This window comes from Podarcis erhardii, assembly GCF_964252035.2.
Source record: "Podarcis erhardii genome assembly, chromosome: 1".
Lineage (NCBI taxonomy): Eukaryota > Metazoa > Chordata > Lepidosauria > Squamata > Lacertidae > Podarcis > Podarcis erhardii.
In genome coordinates, this window is record NC_138497.1 from 31,870,829 (window position 1) to 31,893,535 (window position 22,707).

The 22,707-nt window shown below is 41.5% G+C and overlaps 1 protein-coding gene across 4 annotated transcripts in view; it reads right to left on the reverse strand.

The window, feature by feature from the left end:
- Positions 1 to 22,707, reverse strand: part of YLPM1 (YLP motif containing 1) — a 54,792-nt gene that overhangs the window by 5,694 nt on the left and 26,391 nt on the right. For 2 of the 4 annotated variants that reach the window (XM_081857583.1, XM_081857586.1), the window contains 10 exons: positions 22,032 to 22,209; positions 21,417 to 21,553; positions 19,380 to 19,534; positions 18,853 to 18,915; positions 18,464 to 18,583; positions 14,193 to 14,369; positions 13,031 to 13,114; positions 12,738 to 12,821; positions 11,667 to 11,750; positions 3,507 to 3,558 (listed from right to left, as the gene is read on the reverse strand). In XM_081857583.1, the coding sequence (XP_081713709.1) occupies positions 3,507 to 3,558; positions 11,667 to 11,750; positions 12,738 to 12,821; positions 13,031 to 13,114; positions 14,193 to 14,369; positions 18,464 to 18,583; positions 18,853 to 18,915; positions 19,380 to 19,534; positions 21,417 to 21,553; positions 22,032 to 22,209 (1,134 nt within the window). The remainder of the gene's footprint in view (positions 1 to 3,506; positions 3,559 to 11,666; positions 11,751 to 12,737; positions 12,822 to 13,030; positions 13,115 to 14,192; positions 14,370 to 18,463; positions 18,584 to 18,852; positions 18,916 to 19,379; positions 19,535 to 21,416; positions 21,554 to 22,031; positions 22,210 to 22,707) is intronic. The other 2 variants (XM_081857584.1, XM_081857585.1) reach the window with 2 other exon arrangements.

The following is a 22,707-nucleotide window of genomic DNA, read 5'->3' on the forward strand; positions in this document are numbered from 1 at the left end:
TAGATCAGTGCTATTTGCTTTAAGTGAGATATCCTTTCAAGATCATCCACAAACTTCAAATAATTTAGAACAAAGTGGCAAGTCTTACCTAGAACCGATAAGACTGATAGAAGGAACATTCTCAACAGCACTTAAAGAGGTTTCCTGTCTTCCAATTTGTTTCTAGGCACAATTCATGATGCTGGCTCTAATTTATAGAGCTCTAAAGCATTGGCTTGGGGCCAGGTTAGCTGAAAAACCGCCTATTCCCTAACAAACCTGCCCAGTTATCGTCTTGACAGATTCTACTAAGCATGCCCCTACCTTTGAGTTGACATGGAGGGCAACAAAGGTGGTGCCTTCTGGCTCATTGCACCATCTGTAGAGCTCCCTCTAATGTCCATTTGCTTAGTACCCTCCTTCGACCACTTTCAAGATGCCAGCTAAAGGCACTGCCTCTTTGCACACCCTTTATTACCTTTGCTTTCATGGCTGTCTTAAAACTGCTTTGAGAGATTGTTAAAATTGCTTCTAACCCCCATCACCCCAATTGCCGACAGTTATGTTTCGACAATGGACTGAATTATTTATTTACGTGAATTTCAATACCCTTGGAAGCTGCCTCAAATCAAAGCTGAGAGCTGAAGCACCAACATTTTAAAAGTAAATTAATGTAGGACTCTTCCTTATGTAAAAAATGTTACTTACGTAAAAAATGTTACTGCTGGAGGTTTTACATACAATGTTCTTGTAAGACTATTGGTTTGTTCACAACAGTCACATAAAGACAAATTGTGCCTCTACAGTGAGTATGTGACCCCAACATATCAGTTCATGAACTTATCTACACACACCTTATTCAGTGTCCACCCAACCATAAGGGCAACACGGTAAGACAGATGTTTCCTACCATTTGTTACAGAGCAACAGTTAGAAATTACAGGAACCCCCAGGTACAGAGGAAGAAAGGGATGTTTCCTATATAATTCTGCCATTTACTCCCCACTGAATGTAGTATGCACATCTGAATGTATTCTATGAAAATCACAATGTACTGCTATCTCCTGCTTCTGCACCTCCAGAATTACCATCAGAAACCTTGGCCACCAGTTCCAAGTCACTAAATATCTAATTTAACCTAATGGACTGAAAGCTCATGAAACTACTATAATACTGAGACGATAGTAAGGAACACTCTCTGAACTTGAACAGGGACTGAATATGTAAAAACTCTCAATTATGCGTTTGTATATAAAATTAATTGCTGAATGCAAAAGGAAAAACTTACTATAGTTACTATAGTTAGTCAGATATACGAGTATATGAGGTCAAAATGCACGCACTGCCATAAAAAAATCATGTAACTATTTACGAACCATGTTAAATCCATCAAGATTTTACACTACGCAGGTATGACAAAATATGACACTGAATTAGAGACAGTAATATATACATTTCTTGCATGTGAAGACTTTATTGGGTAGATTCTTTTCAACTACTTAGCTCTCCAGCATGAGATTTTGGCTAATATTAGGAATTTACGATGCTCTTTTGAGATTTCAATAGTACATCCAACAGAACTTAGCAGCAGAAAAGGTGCCACAACTGAAAAGGCTATTTTATGCAAATAGTACAAGCAATGAAATAGTCTCTTTACACTACACCCTAACACTGAGTATGAGCGTATACACTGTGTGTGTATGTCTTGTGAGCATGCACCAATATTCAAATTCAAACTCTCAAGGGTCACCACACACACTTTGTTTTCCAGCTTATGCTACATACTCTCAATGTAATCCAAAGCAGAGGGATAGCTTCTCAGATAGCATGTTCAATTAATCAATTCTAAATTGATTATGGAAACCCCTTTCCTGTGTTGTATGATTGACACCAACCCAGACTGATATAGATATCTGCTCTGCAGTTTAATATAGATGATTTTATTTACTGTTTCAGATGATTTTTTAACTTTAGTATTGCTGTTGTGTATTACATTGACTTTTACAGCACTGAGACTGCTGTGATAAAAGGCAGGTTATCAGTGCTTTAAATACGTAGACAAATGCTGAATATGCCTGCAGTACCTAAAATCCTGGAAGTTAAAGGTATCATGGAACCTCGAAGCCGAACGTAATCTGCTCTGGAAGGACATTCGACTTCCGAAACGTTCAAATTCAGAGGCGCGGTTTCCAGCTGGCTGACAGCTAGGCTTTTTGCAGATCAGAAGTCGAACGTTCAGATTCCGAGGAATGTTTGAAAACCAGAACATTTACTTCCGGGCTTTCGATGTTCGGGAGCCGAAATGTTCGGGAATGAAGTGGTTTGAGAACCGAGGTTCTACTTTACAATGAAGGGAATGGGGTACAGTGGTACCTCAGGTTACATACGCTTCAGGTTACAGACTCCGCTAACCTAGAAATAGTGCTTCAGGTTAAGAACTTGGCTTCAGGATGAGAACAGAAATCATGCTCCGGTAGCGCGAGGCCCCATTACCTAAAGTGGTGCTTCAGGTTAAGAACAGTTTCAGGTTAAGTACGGACCACCGGAACGAATTAAGTACTTAACCTGAGGTACCACTGTACTTTATTAGTATTTTGTCCAGCAAAGCTTTCAAGACTGATGCTGGAAAGCAGCACTAATGGTTTAATTCAATCTGTTTAACAGAGAAACTGAAAAGTAATGGGAGTTCCTTTATGCCAACATACATCGTATTTTTCGGCATTATGTATATATTATTTCTTTGATTATTTATTTCACAAATGTGCTAATAAAATTGATTTCAATGGTCAGGCCAACTTCCTTTTGAATAAGGTTTATTCCTATGAATCCTATGAAACAAAAGCTGCACTTCTACAAGGCTTTTCGATGCATTACTTAGGCTGGTCAATTAAATTACTGCATTATGGCAGTAGTATAAGAGGAAGCATGCTATTAAATAAGATGGTTGAAAATAAACGTAAGACAGAAACAAGATGAAGTATGGGCTTCATATCTTCACTCAGAAGTATTGAGGCTTAATTAAATGTAAAGAATGAACTGACACTTGATGTCATCACAAGTTGACCAAACTTTCTAGTAACAGTACTTAGACATGCTCGTGGTCATTTGTTGTTCCCAACTATGCTAAAGCAAAGCATAATGCCGAGCAACATATGAAAACTAATCAGTTTAATATAAATGCCCCATAAATAAAATTATAGTGTAAAGAAGAATATAAATTGATTCTATTATCCTCAGCAGCTCAGCAGGAAATGCAAATGCAACTCACTTATTTGAATGCTAGAATAAAAGTAACATCATTACGCAAACCACACAAAAAGCTACAAGTTAAAGGATTCGATTATTTGTACCTTTTCCAACAATAAAAGGTAAGTGCATATTACACAGCTCAGAGATATTTGTATTTTCAGAAATGGCATACCCAATTCATATCGTTTTGCCTTAGGCAAGTGTTCAGAGCTGCAAACAAGAGACGTGCAAATACTGTCATATATATTTTACTTGGAAAAAAGAAATGAAATACCCACCTAGTTTTGCTTCAGAAGTATCCATCTCCCATTTGCTTTTCGGAATGTAACCCTAAATCATATACAGAGAGAAGCTCGAAGGATTAGAGAGAGATAAGAGACATAACATACATTTTAATTTGCAAAAGCATTATACTGTAAACATTTCCTTAGGGCTACCTGAATGAGAACTGTGAATGGGAAGAATGTATTTTAAAATGCAAACTACTGCAAAAAAATAATAATCATAATTCCATCATATCCAGTGCAAGATATCACTCAGTAAATAAAGGGCTCCTGAGTCAGTTTACAGCAACAACAGTAGAAAGACATATTACATACTTCTCAATGTGGCATGATCTGAAGTATATTTGTGACAAGTCACAGAGACCCATGCACATCATGGCTCTCCAGATTTCCCCAACTCTGTGTGCTGCATCATAATGCCCTAATTTTTGGGAGGGGGAGAGGGTGGAGCAGGAAGGAGGCTTAAGAGGTTCTAGGGTTTGAGTAAAGAGTTTTACCCATTGTTATTTGCATTCTTTCCAGAGTATTTTCCACAAACATAGCATCAAATTATTTATTCTGAAATAGGTATCTTTTTTCAACCGTACAGAAGAATTCCGCAATTTGTGTTCCGACTACATAGTGTATTTTTATTAAACAATTTTATAATGGCACAAATATTTAATATGAGAGAACATAAAAATGCCGTGCGAATCCAGTTTTATTCCTTTGGCTAGCTTTAGATTATATTTTATATATGAGGATATCTCCATATGCTCAGCTTGAGTTTGATGATGTTTATGTTATATGGTGCTAGTCACAGATGTAATGCCAAGTGTAATGTGTGAACTTAAACAAGTCCGGTTCCGATCCAACGGAGCATGTCTGAAGTACTTCATGAGTAACTTGCTTTTTCAAAAATAAGAAGAAATCCCATCAACCAGCTATTTGGTAGCAAATGGGACTGAATACAGTGCTTGTTCTTTCTCCTGAGCAGATGACACTATTTCAGCTTTGTAAAGAAAACAATGTTTATGCAGCCCGGGCTGCTGGATTGGAAAGCGGTACTGAGAAATAAACACATGTTTTGTGAACAAGACTGCCCCATTCAGCTACCGACACACATGCACGGGCCCTAAGTGGACCAAAGTGAAAGTCTGTAATAACAAAAGTACAACCCTAACAATCATTCTTTGTTAAGATTTTATGTGAACGGTGTGTCTCAACTGAATATGACAAACATTTCACTTCATCCAGATAGGACAGATGTACAGATGTACAGTTAGTTGGTAGAAAACCTGATCTAGAAGCAGATGTACAACCTGTTTTGGATGTACTCTGCATTCCTTTTGATGAATCAGGTTTGTAGCATGAAGAATGCTCCTTGATCCAGTGCTGATTTTCAAGGTTGTGACTTGGGAGTGTCTTTTACCTACTTAGGCTGTTATACCAGCTGCTACCTTCCCTGGAAAATTCACATCTGGTTGTAGTCATTTATGCACCACAAAACTTTGTAACCTGCGCTACATGGGGTTGCCCTTGAAAAGTGTCCCAAGACTTTAAATAGTGCAAAATACCACAGCCAGGTTGCCAGTAGGAACGAGCCAGTCAGAGCGTATTATTCCAAGTACTGGTTGATCTGCATTGTCTGCCGATTGGTTTCCAAATTGAGTTCAAGGTGTTTGTTCTTACCTTTAAAGCCCTACACATCTTGGGCCCTATGTATCTTAAAGGCCAATGTATCTCTGGTAAGTACTACTTCAAGGGCATGCACAATGCAAAGTTTGACGCTTGATAGGTAACGAGTTTGGTGAATGTTCACCAAATTTTTAGTAGTACTGCTAGTTCTATGAAATGCTCTCCCCAGAAAGAATCATCTAGCCCCAAAACAGTATGCCTCCAGGTGCTAGTCAAAAACTTGACTCTTTGGGAAGACGTTTGGAGCCCGGTGATTCTGTTCTCTCATATATGAGTTATTCCATAGTCCCGTGCTTCCACTGAAATGACCATGTTGTCTATTTTTGTTCTGCCACTGCGAACTTTTGCTTTGGTTTTTACTGTGCTCTTTCTATTGACCATGTTGCTACCTGTCTGGATTATTTATATAATAAAGCATGATATAAATATTTTAAATAAACAAACCTTGTAAACCCTTATAGGTAATTCAGTTCATATAAATCCAATGAATGAGTCTGAATTCCATAAATACATTTAGTTTCCTCATTTTAGAAATTCAGGAGTTTACTGCTTCTGTTATTAATCTGATCCTTAGTTCAAACCATGAAAAGCAAACAACAGAGGCCGAAGACAGAAGTGAAAAAAGGCAGAGGAGGAACTCTTTCTTCTTCTGATAGCCCCACAACTGCTTTTCTCATTCCTTCTCCACCCACCCTTTTGAAATACTGCCCCGGTTGTTGCTTTTCCTTACAAAACAAATTGAGGGAAATGTACACAAAATTTTGTATAGTGTGTAATTTGGCCCTCACTTCTGCTATAAAGAAATGGCATAACACCAATGGAGTAATTCCGATTTCAAGAATGAAAAGCAAAGAACCTCTCAAATGGCGCAATATCCCTATGTATTTAGAATATTTCCCAGCTATTAGCCATTGGGCCAAATTTCTTCAAGCTGTTTTCAATGGCGCTGAACCTTACCTGTGAGTTCTTCTCACAAAATGGGGCTTCCCTCTCCACTGCAACTTTCTGCACACCAAGAAAAGCAGTTCCTGAGGGTTTGGAGACCCTCTGGAAGGGCATGAAATAAAAGCATGGGAAGACTGCAATGGGAAGGGAGAAGTGCTGAACATATGTAGTATCTTCCCTTGTGTAAGGAGAAGTACCTTTTGCTTGGCATCTTTGGGTCCAAACCATTGTCATAGTGGATCAGAAAATGTGGATCAAGAAGTGGTGAAATAAAAGAAAGTGCACAGTAAGAATAAATGGGCTGTTATTCCAATGGAGGGCTGTAGAAAGTAGAGTCCCCCGAGATTTGGTATTGGGACAGGCACTTTTTAACAATGTAGACTTAGGGGAGAGAAGTGAGGAGGCCACGTTTGCTGATGTTCACAGTCATTAAAACAAAAAGAGATTGTGAAGAGCTCTGAAAGGACCTCTCCAAACTGTGATAATGGACGACTAAAATGGCAAATGCATTTCAGTGTAAAGAAGAGTAAAGTGATACACGACGGTGCAAAAAATATAAATCTCACGTATATGTTCAAGCAGTTTGAACTAGTGTTGAGTGACCAGGAACAAGACCTTGGGGTCGTAGTGCATAGCTCGATGGATATGTGAATATGTTGACCCAGTGTGCAGCAGCTGTGAAAAAGGCAAATTCCATCCTTCGGATCGTTAGGAAGGGAACTGAAAATAAAATTTCCGATATCATAATGCCGTTTCACAAATCTATAGTGCGACCGCATTTGGAATACCGTGTGCCTTTCTGGTTGCCTATCCTCAAAAAAGATATTGTAGAATTGGAGAAGGTTCAGGAAAGGGCAACCAAAATGTTAAAGGGGATGGAACATCTCCCCTGTGAGAAAAGGTTAAAAACATTTCAGGCTCTTTGGTTTAGAGAAAAGCTGAAGTGCATTATGACATGTACGTTATGGAGAAAGTAGATAATTCCCCCCTCTCTCATAGCAACAGAATTCATGGACATCCATCCAACGAAGCTGAGTGTTTCGAGATTCAGGAAAGATAAAAGAAAGTACTTCTTCACATAGTACACAAATTATGGAATTCTATCCATAAGAGGCAGTGATGGCCACCAACTTTAGAAGAGAGGCTTTAAAAGAGAATTAGACAAATGCCATCAAGAGCTACTGATCCTGATAGTTGTGTCCACTGCCAGAGGAAGTATGCTTCTGAATAGCAGCTGCTTAAGTGCTGTTGCTGGGGGAAGGTCCAGGACGCTGGTGACCTTCCTTTGCCAAGGTCATAAGTCAGTCTTAGGCTAACAAGCTTTGGTATTTGTCCATCCATCTGGTGTTTGAAGATCTTCAGGAACAATGACAACCTCCAAACTGGTCCTCTCAGTCCCTCACTGAGTCAGCAGAAAACAACGCCCCAAAGACTAAACCAGACGCATCGATGACTACATATTTATGAACTGTCCTCAATAAACCTAACTTTTAGTTTAACAGTATAAACCACATTTGTGTGGATTTTTAATAGCTGCTATCCTTCATCCTAATAGTTGTTTCTCATTAACATTCAGAAGGGGATTATTGGGAAACAGTCAGGAACAGACTACCCTCCTGAGGAAGGCAACATCCTCATGGTCTTTTACATGGTCTGTAAAAGATCTGTGTCCCCCCCACAAAAAAAAAATCTACCTGATGGTGCTGGATCTGCAGACTTTTAAACAAGAGAACTCAGTGGCTATACCAGATGAACAGACTTTGAGCATCTGTAGCTCTTACACCTTCTGAGGTAAATACTGAATACTCTATGAACATCAAGTCAAAACCATTGCTCTTTGAGTTGGAGTATATCATCCAAATAGTTCACCTTGCATATGCATTTAGAGTTCCAAGCTCCAGCTTAATAGGAAGCTCAACCAGCAGTCCACTTTTGTACAAAGCCTTAGAACTGAAATCAAGACAGCAAAAATACTTACAATGATGAAGTACTACAAATAGAAATCATTGATTCTAGAGCGTGGAAACGTCCTTGTGTCCTCATATAATTCACAATGGACCTCCCCACAAGCAGTAATACTATAAATATGTCACCCTCAAAATAATAATAATTATGTATCAACTATATATCTGATACACTCATTTTATAACCCTTTAAAATGGTTATATTCATGTTTGGGTTCTGTAAACAAAAAATGATTTAAAATAAAACCCAAATACATTACTGTAAACGTTCTATCCTTTCAAAAAAATAAATAAATTTGAAAAGTAAATAAACAATTTACCAACTTGAAACATGTCACTAACAAGTTTCTAAAAATGGCTCTTGGCCCAATATACCAGGGAGGAATTAGGAGTTCTGAATATATATGCACTGTGAAGCATTTTGATTATATCACCACTTAAATGTATCCACTATCATAAAGTTTCACTCATTTGAGTCATGGAATTATATCTCGTTGTACGTTTAACCTCCAGTATCTTTGTCTTGCAGGTTACCCAGACTTTTATTCTTGCCATCAGCAGAACTTCCAAAGATCTCAGGAGCCAGTTGCTGGATGCTTTGAGAGATATCAAAATGTTACCAGTCATTGCTGGGGCATCTCCTTTCATCTCTAGCTACTGCTGCTCAACTTCCAGGCAGATCAGTGAAGCCAACTGAATTCCAGATGCTGGGATTTGGCTGTTTGCGGCGCATATATACATATACATGTTTTTGTTGTTTAGTCGTGTCTGACTCTTCGTGACCCCATGGACCAGAGCACGCCAGGCACTCCTGTCTTCCACTGCCTCCCAGAGTTTGGTCAAACTCATGTTAATAGCTTGGAGAACACTGTCCAACCATCTTGTCCTCTGTTGTCCCCTTCTCCTTGTGCCCTCCATCTTTCCCAAAATCAGGGTCTTTTCCAGGGAGTCTTCTCTTCTCATGAGGTGGCCAAAGTATTGGAGCCTCAGCTTCATGATCTGTCCTTCCAGTGAGCACTCAGGGCTGATTTCCATATACATATACATATACATATACATATACGTGTGTGTGTGCGTGCGTGCGTGCGTGCGCACACACACACACACACAAGAATAATCAAAGAAACATGGTCTCCATAAAACAGTCAGGATCACTTCAGCTTTGCTTGTTCAAATTATTGTCACCAAAAAGCAGGAATATGTATCAAAGTCCAAAGAGGCCATTCCACTGGCATGATGCTCGTAGCTTCCAGCTGGTTTTTCCAGTACCTTGAGTAACTGTTTTACCTTGATATTGGTTATTTCTTTGTCAGAGATGCATCAATTATTTCTTGACATGTCTCTGAATACAGCACCTTCTCATGGTTCAATTATATATGAATCTCAGAAATCTCATAAGTAAGCTGCAGAACCCAAGAATAGTCAAAATCAACTGATGCATGGCACTTTGTCTTCTTCAGGAACTTCAATTCAGAATTCTTTTTGAGGTGAACTGGTTCAGGATCATGAAGTTCAGAAGGTGTTAATTGTGCCCTATTATCACTGAAGGGGAGGGAAGGTACCAGTGGAACTTCCTTGATGAGTTGTTCAACAGTGGAGTCGAAACGACTACCTTCCATATCTGAGAAATAAGTAATGGCACCAAAAGCTTAATTGGATTTCTTCTTTTTTAGTGGGGAGGCTTGGCCTGGTTAGGAAAGACAGGACAAATCTGGCACAATACACACAATCCAGCTGTTCTCTCTCTTGGACATCTTGGCTGGGGATTGTGCACTGCCATATGCTGTAGAAGAGCTGTAGCAACAACCCACTTCCCACAGGCAACGGATTCTGTGTTGGGCTGTTGTCCGATTTCTTCCTGACTTTGGTGTTGTATTAGAAAGAAGGGCCTATCTGGTTGTCAGCTTCTTAACCAAGCAATCTTGGGTCTTCTAGCTTCCTTTAAGCCATTAAACATGTAATCTCCACTCACGCAGAGCAAAGGAAACAACAACCTCCCTTTGGCTATGAGCCTTATGTTCCAATGTTCCATTCCATTGGAACACGTAATGATGGTGGTCAACAAAAGAGGTTTAAAGACTCTCTCAAGGCAAATCTAAAAAAATGTAGTATAAACACCAACAACTCGGAAACACTGGCCTGCGAGTGCTCTAATTGGAGAACAGCTTTTACCACAGGTGTCATGGGCGCTGAAGACTCTCAAACTCAGGAAGAAAGGGAGAAAGGTGCATAGCGGAAGGCGCGCTTGGTAAACCCTCACCATGATCAACTCTCGCCCGGAAACCTATGTCCCCACTGTGGAAGGACGTGTGAATCCAGAATTGGCCTCCACAGTCACTTACTGTTACTCACTGTTAAAACCATGTTTATGGAAGACAATCTTACTTGGCTACGAGTGATCACCAAAGAAGAAGTAGTTCAAATGTTTTAGTCGTAAGTTTCTACAGAACACATTGCCCAACATGGAACATGAAGAAAACTATCCTTATCTGCCACAGTAAAATTATGCAGGTCCTCCCACAAGTGCTTATGACCAGTCAGTGAAGATTTTTCCTGTCTCATTCCCATCTTTAAGAGCTTTTAACCTCAGGTGATAGAGATGACATATACGCTTCTAGTAGAAACATTCAGTACTACCACAGTCTTTTATGGCAGTCTACAGCAGAGATTGCAGGGGACTGTTCATGCCCTTTTAAAGTATCTGAGAGACTCATGCACTTGAACAGCAATGACATGAGGAACATCTCTCAGATCTCTTTGAAGATATTCTTACCATTTGAAATCCAGTTGATTTCCAGCTGGAAATTTTGGTCACCTGGGACCATGCCCTGATGTGCCTGTGGAATATACTATCTGCATTTTGCCTAAAATGGCTACTACTCCAAAAGCAGTCTCCATGCTAGGCCAAAAAGAATAAAAAGAGCATGTCTGTGGAACTATCCTGCCCTTCAACCAAGGTGCTAGCAGGATGTGAAGATGGAAAGAGGGGCATAGAATTCAAGAAAGGATCGTTAGTGCTGTGTTTCAGCATATCCTAACGTTTTCTACTTTGTAGTCCCCTTCAAGAAGAAAGAGTGAAAGATGAAGATCAATGTCCCCTTCTCAGTCATCGGTGACTACATTAATGATGTGTCTTGCCTCTGCATCAGAGTTCCAGAGGAGAATTTGCCTCTTTGCTGATTGCTCTCTTATCAGCTGAATGAGAAGGAAATATTTTACTTAAGATCTTCAAAGGCTGAAATCCTGTAGTGGGGGCTTGCTTCTGAATAAACAAGCACAGGATTTCAATCCAAGAGCTATTTCTTATAGCTAGAAAAAGTTTAGTTAAGAACAATTCTTCAGAAAACAGCAAAACGAAACTAACAATCTGAACATCTCTTTCTACATTCAGGATTTCAAAGAAAATTTCTCCATTCTAAAATAATGAAGTATAAACCCAGAACTCCCATATTGTTGGAAATGGTATCAGCCAGGGGGAGGGGATTTGGATTTTAGTGCAGACAGAATCCCTGTTAGGCACTGTAATAAGATAAAATTGTTGATGGGGTTGGGCTGCTGTGTTTCCTACCAGTTCACTCTCTTCTTCCTCTGCATCTTTTTTGTTTTCGTCTTTCTGATCTTCAATGTTTGCATCAAAATCCTCCATCTCCACCTAGGACAAGGTACAATTTGAAAACTACACATTACCTGTTTGTTAGAGATGTTGCAGCACTAATTTTGTACTTAAATAAGAGAGACTCAAAAACATTTTTTTGAACCAAAGATATGTATATACTATACAAGTAAGATTTATCTTTTCTACAGAACTGTACTGTATTTATTTATTCTTCTATTTCTCATCTCAGAAATTGATGAGAAATTTGCAACTTGCCTTTCTGTTCCACACACCTTCTTTAATACTGATAACTTTACATTACAGTACTTCTCTTTCTCTCCACATATATGCAAATATGTTCCTTTTAAAACCCCCTCAAAATTCCTACGCTTTCTTACGGTGGCAGACAACTTAAAAAGTCTTGAGCAGATGACTTCCTTTAGACACTTGTTTTGCCTGTATTAAGTGTGAAAATGTGTATTTGTACCCATAGTATACTGTATAGGATCCTAAGTCACTGGCCCATGTAATTACAGTAATCTCCTTCAGAAAGCTAAAATATTTACTCAAGAGTGAAAGAGAGAAAGACTTCACTTTATGGAATGATATCAGTCAAACCACTATGTTTTGCTGTGTGTTTCCTCATGGGAGTCCTGTGGCGGCCTTGGGAGTGTACAATTCTTCCAGATGTCTACTACTTTTCAATTTAAGATTTCACTAAACAATGAATCTGTAGTCAAATCCTGTACCTGCTTTCCACTTTAATAACTACAATGGTACCTCGCTTACATACGCTTCAGGTTACAGACTCCGCTAACCCAGAAATAGTACCTCGGGTTAAGAACTTTGCTTCAGGATGAGAACAGAAATTGTGCTCCAACAGCGCGGCAGCAGCGGGAGGCCCCATTAGCTGAAGTGGTGCTTCAGGTTAAGAACGGACCTCTGGAATGAATTAAGTACTTAACCCGAGGTACCACTGTACTCATCTTTTCTACAGCCATGAATATCATATACATGGATAAGTTGGCTTCTTGGAAATCTCACCTCTTCAATAGCAGCATCTTGCAGCAAAGAGCGAATATCTAAACGTATCATATGACGGGGTGCTGTTTCCCAATGATCAGCCATCTGGAATTGGGAAATGAGAGTTGGAGCAGTTTCTACAATATTCAGTATAAAGAATGCTTTGGCTACTAGGACCAATGTGGTACCATAAAATGCAGTACCTTCCAAAGAGACAAGTTTGCTTCCCCTACCCCCCCCCCAAGGATGAGTAATTCTTGTACCTCTAAGAAAATGTTAGTTACCTTTGTGCCTCCAAAACTTTATAAAGTTACCTTACTGATCTCCTTGAGCTTGCGTCCATGGACATTTCTCTTGCAACAAGTTTGGCTGTCTGCAGTAATTTCAGCTAGGTAGACCTAGAAAGCATGGTGTTTGGGGGGGGAGAGAATGTGCTCAGAAACATCTGATTCATCCCCAGCATATATTCCAAAGTAAGCTTGGTGAACTTAGGAGAAGGAGTGTGTGCAAATTTAAATGGAAAAGGCAAGGCTAAAAGAAAGCACCATCAGCGCCAAGGATCCATTTGGACTTATATGTGGAAAACTACTGGCCTGTGTGCTCATGCCCCTCAGTCATTTCTTGGATTTTATTGCTGTTTTATAGAGAGGCTTTCAAAGTAATTAACAACAAAACAACAAATATATTATAAAAACAAAGCACTGTAAAGGCAGCATTAAACTATGTGGCAAACTCAAAACAACAATTCCCCAGTCAACTACAGCACCTGGATCAGGAACTTTTTATTGCCTTTCTTTAGGTGGAGACAAAAAAAAAGGTACTCTGATGGCAGGGAATTCCACAACTGGCTGCCATTCTAAATTGCAAAAGGGGAAAGTGGGCTGTATTATTTTCTTTGGATTCCCGCACGGCTTCCTACCTTCCACCCGCCATCATCCTGCTAGTTTTTTCTATCATGCCTGGTTAGATATGCTTCCAAGTCAGGCCAGGATCTCTCTAGTTTAGGCCTTGCCCTTGTGTTTCACTAACCTTGCACTCTGCCTCCAGCCTGCTTGTTGCCCCCCTTACCGACTGCTTCAGGGCATCTTAGACCCTTGCATGACACCTCAATTTCAACTGAGGCCATTAAGAGAGATTTAAGAGGCTACCTAACATGAAATCAGACAATTGGTCCATCCAGCTCAGAACTGTCTACCCTGACTACCCTGTCTACCCTGACTGGCAGTGGTTTGCCAGGGTGTCAGATAGGAATAATTCCCAGCCCTACCTGCTGATATCAGCGACTGAACCTGAAAGGTTCTGGGCTCCAATCACCCCCTTAACATTCTTGGCAGTACTGTCCTTATACCCTACAGATACCCAAGTTTGAGTTTGCCTTGGCTGCCAGTGGCCCAGTGTTAATGCTCAGGGTTCAAGGGCATGGAAAACCTGTTTTAGAGCAGCTAACAATGACAGAGATTATCCAATAATGTTTACCTCAAACCCTTTTGTTTTTGCAGCACTCCAGAACTGCTCAAAATGGCGTACTCTGTCATTAATGGCATCAAGGATGATAAAGGGGAAAAACCCATCATCCAAAGTCTTTTTGAAAGTTTTGAATAAGCTGGCACGATAGATTTCTTCCATATCAGCTTCATATTCATACTCCAAAATCTGCTCCAGAAAAAGAGAAGGTTAGCTAAAAGAAGAACAAGCCTTCTTGCTAAAATCTGAAATTCAGTTACTGCTATCACATATGCTGGTAAATATATCACATATTCACCAACCCAGGAGGGAGAGGGGGATTGACAGTTAATGAAACACCATGGGACTGTCCTCCCCACTTGGGGTGTGCTTGGTTGGGTTTTATCTTCTAGGGATACTTACCCCATCAAACCTCCACCTCTTCCCCATACCATTTTGACCCAGGAGTCCTGGCCCAAGGATGACTTGTTATTGAGGGGATGTTACCCCTCTATTGGGTCTGGGATTTCCACTATTGAAGGGCTAGGGAGGAATGGCGGTGGGGCTAAATATCTCTATTGGCGAAGGGTTTCGAGATGCAGTGATCCTCGAACCCCTTCCAATCTACGCCCCATCCCAAGGGATGAGGGTAGGGAGAGCAAGGATTACCCACCTCCATCATTGGTCCTGTGCAATGCCAGGTCCATAGGCAACAAAACTGCCACCATGCGTGACTTTTTTGTCTCGCAGGGGATTGACCTGGCTTGCGTGACGAAGACCTGGGTACGGGAAGGCGAAGTAGTTTCCCTACATGAGATAACACCCCCAGATTTCTTTGTCCTCCATCAATCGCGGACTGTGGGTCGGGGGGAGGAGTAGCGTTGTTAATCCGGGAGGATTGCTCTTTCAGAGCTCTGCCATCACCGGTGATCTCCGGCATTGAATGTGTTGGTCTCGTGTGGGGCACCAAGGAGAGCTTGGCTGTCTGGCTGGTGTACTGACCACCCAGCACACCGGCAGCCACCCTGTCAGACCTGCTGGAGGTGGTGGCGGGCTGGGCCTTGGAGTTCCCAAACCTACTGGTTTTGGGAGACTTCAACGTCCATGCTGATGCCGCTCCCTCCTCACAGGCTCTGGACCTATTGACTTCCATGGCAACACTAGGGCTCTCCTAGTTTGTTTTGGGCCCCACTCATCAAGCAGGCCACACGCTGGATCTGATCTTTGGGGCTGGCATAGATGTGATCATGCTTCCCCCTGTGGAAGTGCCATGGTCTGATCACTACGCTCTGAAAGCCAAGATTGACTTCCCACTCCTCCCCGGCTTGAGTGGCGAACCTATTTGGGCTCGTCCGCGAAAACAGATGGATCCTGATAGATTCCAACAAGCCTTGCGGCACCCTGCTCCTCCTGGTGACTCATTAGATGACCTTGTTGAGGACTGGAATAACCGGCTCTTGGCAGCCATTGGTAAGATCGCGCCTAAGCGCCCTCTGCGACCCCGTCGAAACCAGGCCCCTTGGTTTACTGAGGAGCTCCGGAAAATGAAGCGGGATCTCAGACGGCTAGAGCGAGTATGGCGACGGACTCGTGACGGAGCCTCAAGAACATCTTATAGGACGCTTATGAAAGCCTATGAGATGGCTTTGAAAGCTGCTAAGAAATCTTACTTTGCAGCTTCCATTGCATCCGCTAGCTCTCGCCCGGCACAACTTTTTAGAATAATTAGGTCAATAACGTCCTTAGGAGGACAACCCAATTTAAGCACAAATTTGACCCACAGCTGTGAGGCATTCGCGAGCTTTTTTGCAGAGAAAGTCCTGTTGCTCCGCCGTGACCTCCCTGCCAATTTAGATACAGTTACTGAACTGGAGGTCCCTCGACTGACTTCAGGTCCAGTGTTGGGCCATTTCGATCGGATACTCCCTGCGGATGTGGATAGATTCCTCCAAGTTGGTAGGCCCACCACCTGCCTCCTTGATCCGTGCCCATCTTGGCTGATTAGGGAGTGTCCAGATGTTGCACAGACCCCCCTGGTTGAAATTATCAATTTGTCCCTTGATACGGGGACATTCCCAGGGGAAATGAAGGAAGCAGTAGTGTGTCCACTCTTAAAGGAAACTTCATTAGATCCCTTAGACCTATCCAATTACCGCCCAGTTTCAAATCTTCCATATCTGGGAAAGGTAATTGAGAGCGGTTGCTGAACAGCTTGGTAGGTTTCTGGAAGAAACATTGGCTTTAGATCCATTTCAGTCCGGTATCCGTCCTGGTTTTGGGACCGAGACGGCTCTAGTTGCCCTAACAGATGATCTCCGTAGACAACTGGATCGAGGCGGGTCAGGACTGCTGATCCTTTTAGATTTGTCAGCGGCCTTTGACATGGTCGATCATGATCTTCTGGACCACCGCCTCGCAGACGTGGGGATACGGGACATAGCCCGTAACTGGCTGTGCTCTTTTATCTCTGGTCGGGGACAGAGGGTGGCACTAGGGAGGGAAATGTCGTTGCACCATTCCTTGGTGTGTGGAGTGCCGCAGGGCGCAATTCTCTCCCCGATGCTTTTTAACATCTTTATGCGCCCCCTTGCCCAGATTATCCGGAGCTTTGGGCTGGGCTGTCACCAGTCTGCTGATGACACTCAGCTCTATCTACTGATGGATGGCCACACCGACTCGGCCCCGAACACACTGACCAGATGCTTGGAAGCTGTGGCTAGATGGTTTCGTGGGAGCCGATTGAAACTAAATCCTTCGAAGACAGAGGTCCTATGGCTGGGTCGGGATGGCATGGGGATGAGGGACCAACTCCCTTCTCTTGCGGGGGCCCAATTAGTGCCATTGCCTTCCGTTAAGAGTTTGGGTGTAATCCTTGACGCCTCTCTTTCCATGGAGGCGCAAGTTACAGCAACAGCCAAGGCGACATTTTTCCACCTTCGCCGCATCAAGCAGTTGGTCCCTTACCTTTCCCGCCCCGACCTGGCCACAGTGATCCATGCGATGGTCATCTCCAGGCTTGACTACTGTAATTCGCTCTATGCGGGGCTGCCCTTGAAGCTGTCCCAGAAACTCCAGCGGGTGCAGAATGCTGCAGCGAGGCTCCTCACAGGGTCTCTGCCATGGGAGCATATTCACCCAGTGCTTTTCAAACTGCACTGGCTCCCGGTAGAGTACAGGGTCAGATTTAAGGTGCTGCTTTTGACCTTTAAAGCCCTTCACGGCCTAGGACCCTCGTACCTACGAGACCGCTTCTCCTGGTATGCCCCACGGAGAGCCTCAAGGTCCATAAATAGCAACACCCTAGTGGTCCCGGGCCCTAAGGAATTTTGATTGGCTTCAACCAGAGCCAGAGCCTTTTCAACTCTGGCTCCGGCCTGGTGGAACGCTCTGCCTCATGAGACCAGGGCCCTGCAGGATCTGATTTCTTTCCGCAGGGCCTGTAAGACAGAGTTGTTCCGCCTGGCCTTTGGCTTGGAGCCAATTTGATTCCCTCCCTCCCTCTCTTTCTTTTTTTTCTTTCCTTCTCCTCCTGCGTTGAGGCTACATTTTATTTTAATGTTGTAATATTTTAATGTTGTATTTTAATTTTGTTTTTAAGTTGTAATCATTCAACTTTTTTTTATTATTGCTTGTAAGCCGCTCTGAGCCCGGTCTTGGCTGGGGAGGGCGGGGTATAAATAAAAAAAGATTATTATATTATATTTTATATATATATATATATATATATATATATATATATATATATATACACACACACACACACACACACACATATATACACACACACACACACACACACACACACACACACACACACTGGTAAATACTACATACTAAAATTGTAAGGATGTCATCATACTGCAGTTCCCATGACTGCCAATAGATGGCCATGGGAACATTCAGGACTTCAAAGCGCAGCATGGTGCTGTCTGAAAGCCCTATGCAGCCCAGCATTCCTATCTGTGCCTCCTGTTGTCATTGAACACTACTGCAGTGGTCCATATGTAATGGAGAAGAAATATGTTGCAAAAGTTGGATCCAGACATACCCTGGAGGAAGATGGTTTCTTCTTCTTTTTTTTTTTAACAAAACCAATTATTCCTCCCCCCTACAGTCCCCCATGTCCTAAGAAAATATGTTCCAGAGGATTGGGAGGAAGAGTTGAAAAATCACCTTTCCCCTTCATCTAGGGAGAATCTCTGTTGGATCTTAGTGACTTCCACAAACAGAAGGATCCTTTCTGTAGTCAGGTGGGACTCTATGGATCTAACACAATGAGTTAATCTCCAACTGAAATGGAGTACCTTCTTTTTAACTCTTTTCTTTGTATCAGGGTCTCTTTCTTCTTTCTCTGTTTCAGTGATAAAATAGTCGTCCAGGCTGAGCACTCTGGGTGCAGCTCCTCCACATTCAACTTCCTTATCCTGGTAAGGAAACACACAATTAATAAATAGCCTGCATTTATGGTGCAAGTGCTTCAACTTAGAACATACAGACCCCCTCACAGTTAGTAAGAGGGAATTCTGTTTTCCGCTCTTCATTTCAAGTCAATCCAGCCACTATATATTTTAGAGCTCTGAATGCTTAAATAAAGGAAACTGGGCACTCAGACAGTTGGGACCAAAATCCAAGCGCGTTCCACTATTCAGTGAAGACTGAAGATGCCAAAGAAAGCTGCTGGTTATTCACTCACCCTGATAAGCTTAGCAACATGAGTCTTTCCACTGCCTGGCAATCCTCTCATGATAATCACAATCTAAAACAAAGACAGCATAAATTAATTGTGTTTTTATTTACATATTCATTGCATTTAAACACCGCCTTTCTGCCAAGGCACCCAAGGTGGTTTACACTTCTTTATTGTAACAACTTCACTGTTCTCTCACTGGGAGCTGCTGAGAGAAACATTTTGCAACCACAGAATCAACCAGGCACCACATGAGAAATGGTAATGGTAGACCAGTCAACTCCTTTTCTTGCTTGCTACTCAAACATGGCAGCCCCTGTGTGGGGATTGCTTTCACCCTCACAGGGTAGCAAGCAAGGGGAGGGGAGATCTGGCTGTGCTTGGAGAGCAGAACTGCATCCAAATTCAGTCAAACTTTGGAAGGCATGTGAATCTGTCAGGGGAGATTACACATTACATAAACATTAGCTGAAGTGCCTATTTCTCATGCATTTTGTTGCTTAATATTAGAACGCCACATTCACACTACTCACCCTCTCTGGTCTACTCTCCCTTCCAGGTGGCTTCAGTATATCATCCACATTTTTAGATTCTGGTTTCCTCTCTACACGAGGGGCAGGTGGTGGTTGTCGGGGTAATGATGGAGCAGAAATGGGCATTCTTTCTTCAGGGTAATTTCTGCGATCACCTTAATATGAAGTTCACACAAGAGAGAGAAAAAAATTAACTAAAATTATGCACTGAATTAAGAGACCATTAGTTCCTAAGAGACTTCCACTACTGTTTCGAATATGCTTTGTGGGCAATTTACTCATTAGTCTGTACATTTCATTCATTTATTTTAAAGTGAAGTTTCTGAACTGGAACAAAAACAAAGAAGAACCCCAAAAGATGGCATAGTGCAGTAAAAATGAATGAATAATATTTTCCCTTCAAGCTACAGACTTTGATACTGACTTCTTCAGTGGTTTAGGAAAGTTAATTAACCTTTGTTTCAGGAGAAAAAATGTGCTCCTTTGATTTTAGCCACAAGGACAAACAACAGAAATGATTATGAAAAAATAAATCTCTCAGAAATAGGATAAATTAAGGTGTGTTCTCATATGTACTGAATAACAGATATATTGCTTGAATTGGAACGTTTATCTAAGAACATGCAAGGGTCTAATTAGGAAAGCAAATGCCAAAAAAATAATAAAAAAAAAATAAAAAAATAAAAAAATAAAAAATAAAAAAATAAAAAAATTGAAAGGCCTAAGAATTTTCTATTACCATGTGTAGCACAATTTCCAAATACAACTTTGCATAATCCTTTTTTTTTTGGGGGGGGGGAATAAATAAAATCAAGAAATGCTTAATGTGCAGCACCTGCTTTGTACATGTGATAACCACATTGGGTGATTCATGAATGAAGAAACCTAAGAGTCTATCTGCATGAAAGTCTTACTACAGTGGTACCTCGGGTTAAGTACTTAATTTGTTCCGGAGGTCTGTAATTAACCTGAAACTGTTTTTAACCTGAAACACCACTTTAGCTAATGGGGCCTCCTGCTGCCACTGCGCTGCCAGAACATGATTTCTGTTCTCATCCTGAAGCAAAGTTCTTAACCTGAAGCACTATTTCTGGGTTAGTGGAGTCTGTAACCTGAAGCGTATGTAACCTGAGGTACCACTGTATAAGAATGAGGTAGATTATTCATATCCTTGTATATAGGACAACGGCTGCAATTCTACATGCACGTAGCTACAAGTAAGTCACAATGAACTCAGTGGGACTTACTTTTTAGTAAACATGCATAGGATTGCAATGTATATAATTATAATGGACTGTATCTAATGTTGGGTGAAAAGAGTTCTACTTGTGTAACAGGACTTCACCTTTCTCTCCTTTCATTGTGCACCCCCAAAATCTTCTCCAGAGGGTCCCCCAATCCCTATAGCAGAATTTGAGGGTGCATGGGAAGACTGCAGGGGAGAAGAGGTGAGGGAAGTTCTGTTGCACAAGAGGAAGTTTACTGCATGAGCAAAGCAGTGTACTGGATGCAGCCCAGTATCTATTCAGTACATGCAAAGGCTTCGGATATTGAAAATACTGAGTCTCAAACTTCATAGTTATTGCAGGGAAGGGGAACCTGTGGCCTTCTGACGTTTTCGTCTTGCGAAGCAAGCCCATAGGGAAATTCGTCTTGTGAAGCGCCTCGAAAAATGGAAAACCCTTTCGTCTAGCGGGTTTTTCGTCTTGCGAGGCGTTCGTCTTGCGGGGCACCACTGTATTAATAATCAGACAGACCAAACACAGTTCTTTATTTATTATAGATGTAGCTATACTGCCCTTCAATCAAATTCCTGGGGTGCTTCACATAAAAAAGTTCCATTACATTGGAATGCAAATATGATTATTCTTAAAACCCCTCTCTTTAAACCAAGGAGGGTCAAATATATAAATGAAACTTCAATCACTGATAATACTTTTATCCTTAATTATAAGGAACAACTAAGCAAGTTCATATTCCCAAATTCATTCTGAGACCTCAATATTGTAATATTTCTTCAAGGTTGAAGATTTATACCTCCAAACATCGGAGGCCCATGATCATAAGGTGGACGATCAGGTTTTCTGTCATATGATTGTCTTTCAAATCCTCCCCGTCTTGAGTTTGAATGGTCTTTGTCACGATAGGACTGAGCTCTTGAAGGAGATGGCCTGCTAAATGAAGACAGCATATTGTAACACAAACTGCATGATTTCTTTGAATATTACACATTTAACAAAAATGTACACGAGATTCTCTGATAAACCAATTTCTGGCTAATCCTATACTTTGCTGCTGGATGCAATGACTATCCTTGATTAAGCCCACCCCAAGTAATAAATCCCTGTATGAAACAGTTACAATCTCAGCCATACACCTTTCAACCAAGAGGGGAAGAAAATTTTAAATGTCTGTCCTGCCATGGCACATGCTCACAAGGCTTCAGCTCACAAGCAGGACATGAGTACAACAGTGCTCACTTCACTTGTGATTCCCAGCAACTGGTATGCATACTCCCTCTGAGTGTGGAAGTAAAACATGATACTCACATGTACAAAAATCAAAAAGAGAAGTGACAGTTCAAAAACTCAGCACCGCAACCTGTATGAAGACACACTTCTGAATCCTACTTATTCCTCCTATATTACATACCTGTCATCTCGTTGATAGCGTTCTTTGTCAAATCTTTCCCGTTCGTGTTCTCCAGAAATACGGTCCCTGTATGGCTCTCTCTCTCGCCTGAAGTCTCTGTGATCAATATTGACATTATTTTGCCGCTCAAAATAAGCATCTCTTTCCTTGAGATATCGATCCCGTTGGCCTGGGTGTTCTGGAAAATGAAGTCAAAATAATTTTAAGAGTTATTCTACAGGATCACAGAATGAGGTAGAAGCATCAAGTAGCAGATTTCTTGGGCTGAACTACTTGACTACAGTAAGGGATTGCATGTTTGAGTGCTCCTTCATTTTAAACACGCCATTCAAGACAAAACACAAACAACAAGGAGAAGGCTATTCTAAATCTCTCTTCCCCAACGTGCTAGTTTTCTACGTACAGGGAGCTTTTTATATGAGGGGGCATTCCACCCTACCACCTCAGTCTACATCAGCCATCCTCAACCTGGTGCCCCAACAACCATGGCCAATAGGAATTATAGATGAAAACATCTGGAGCGCATCAGTTTGGGAATGGGGATGGCTGTTGTTCTTCATAGTATCTAGAACAACTCTTTTGACTATTTACAAGAATTCAAGACATGGTGAAAGCCATATTGCTTTAAAAAGGAGGTGGAATGCGTGTATGTTTTAACAAGGAACCTACCAAATAT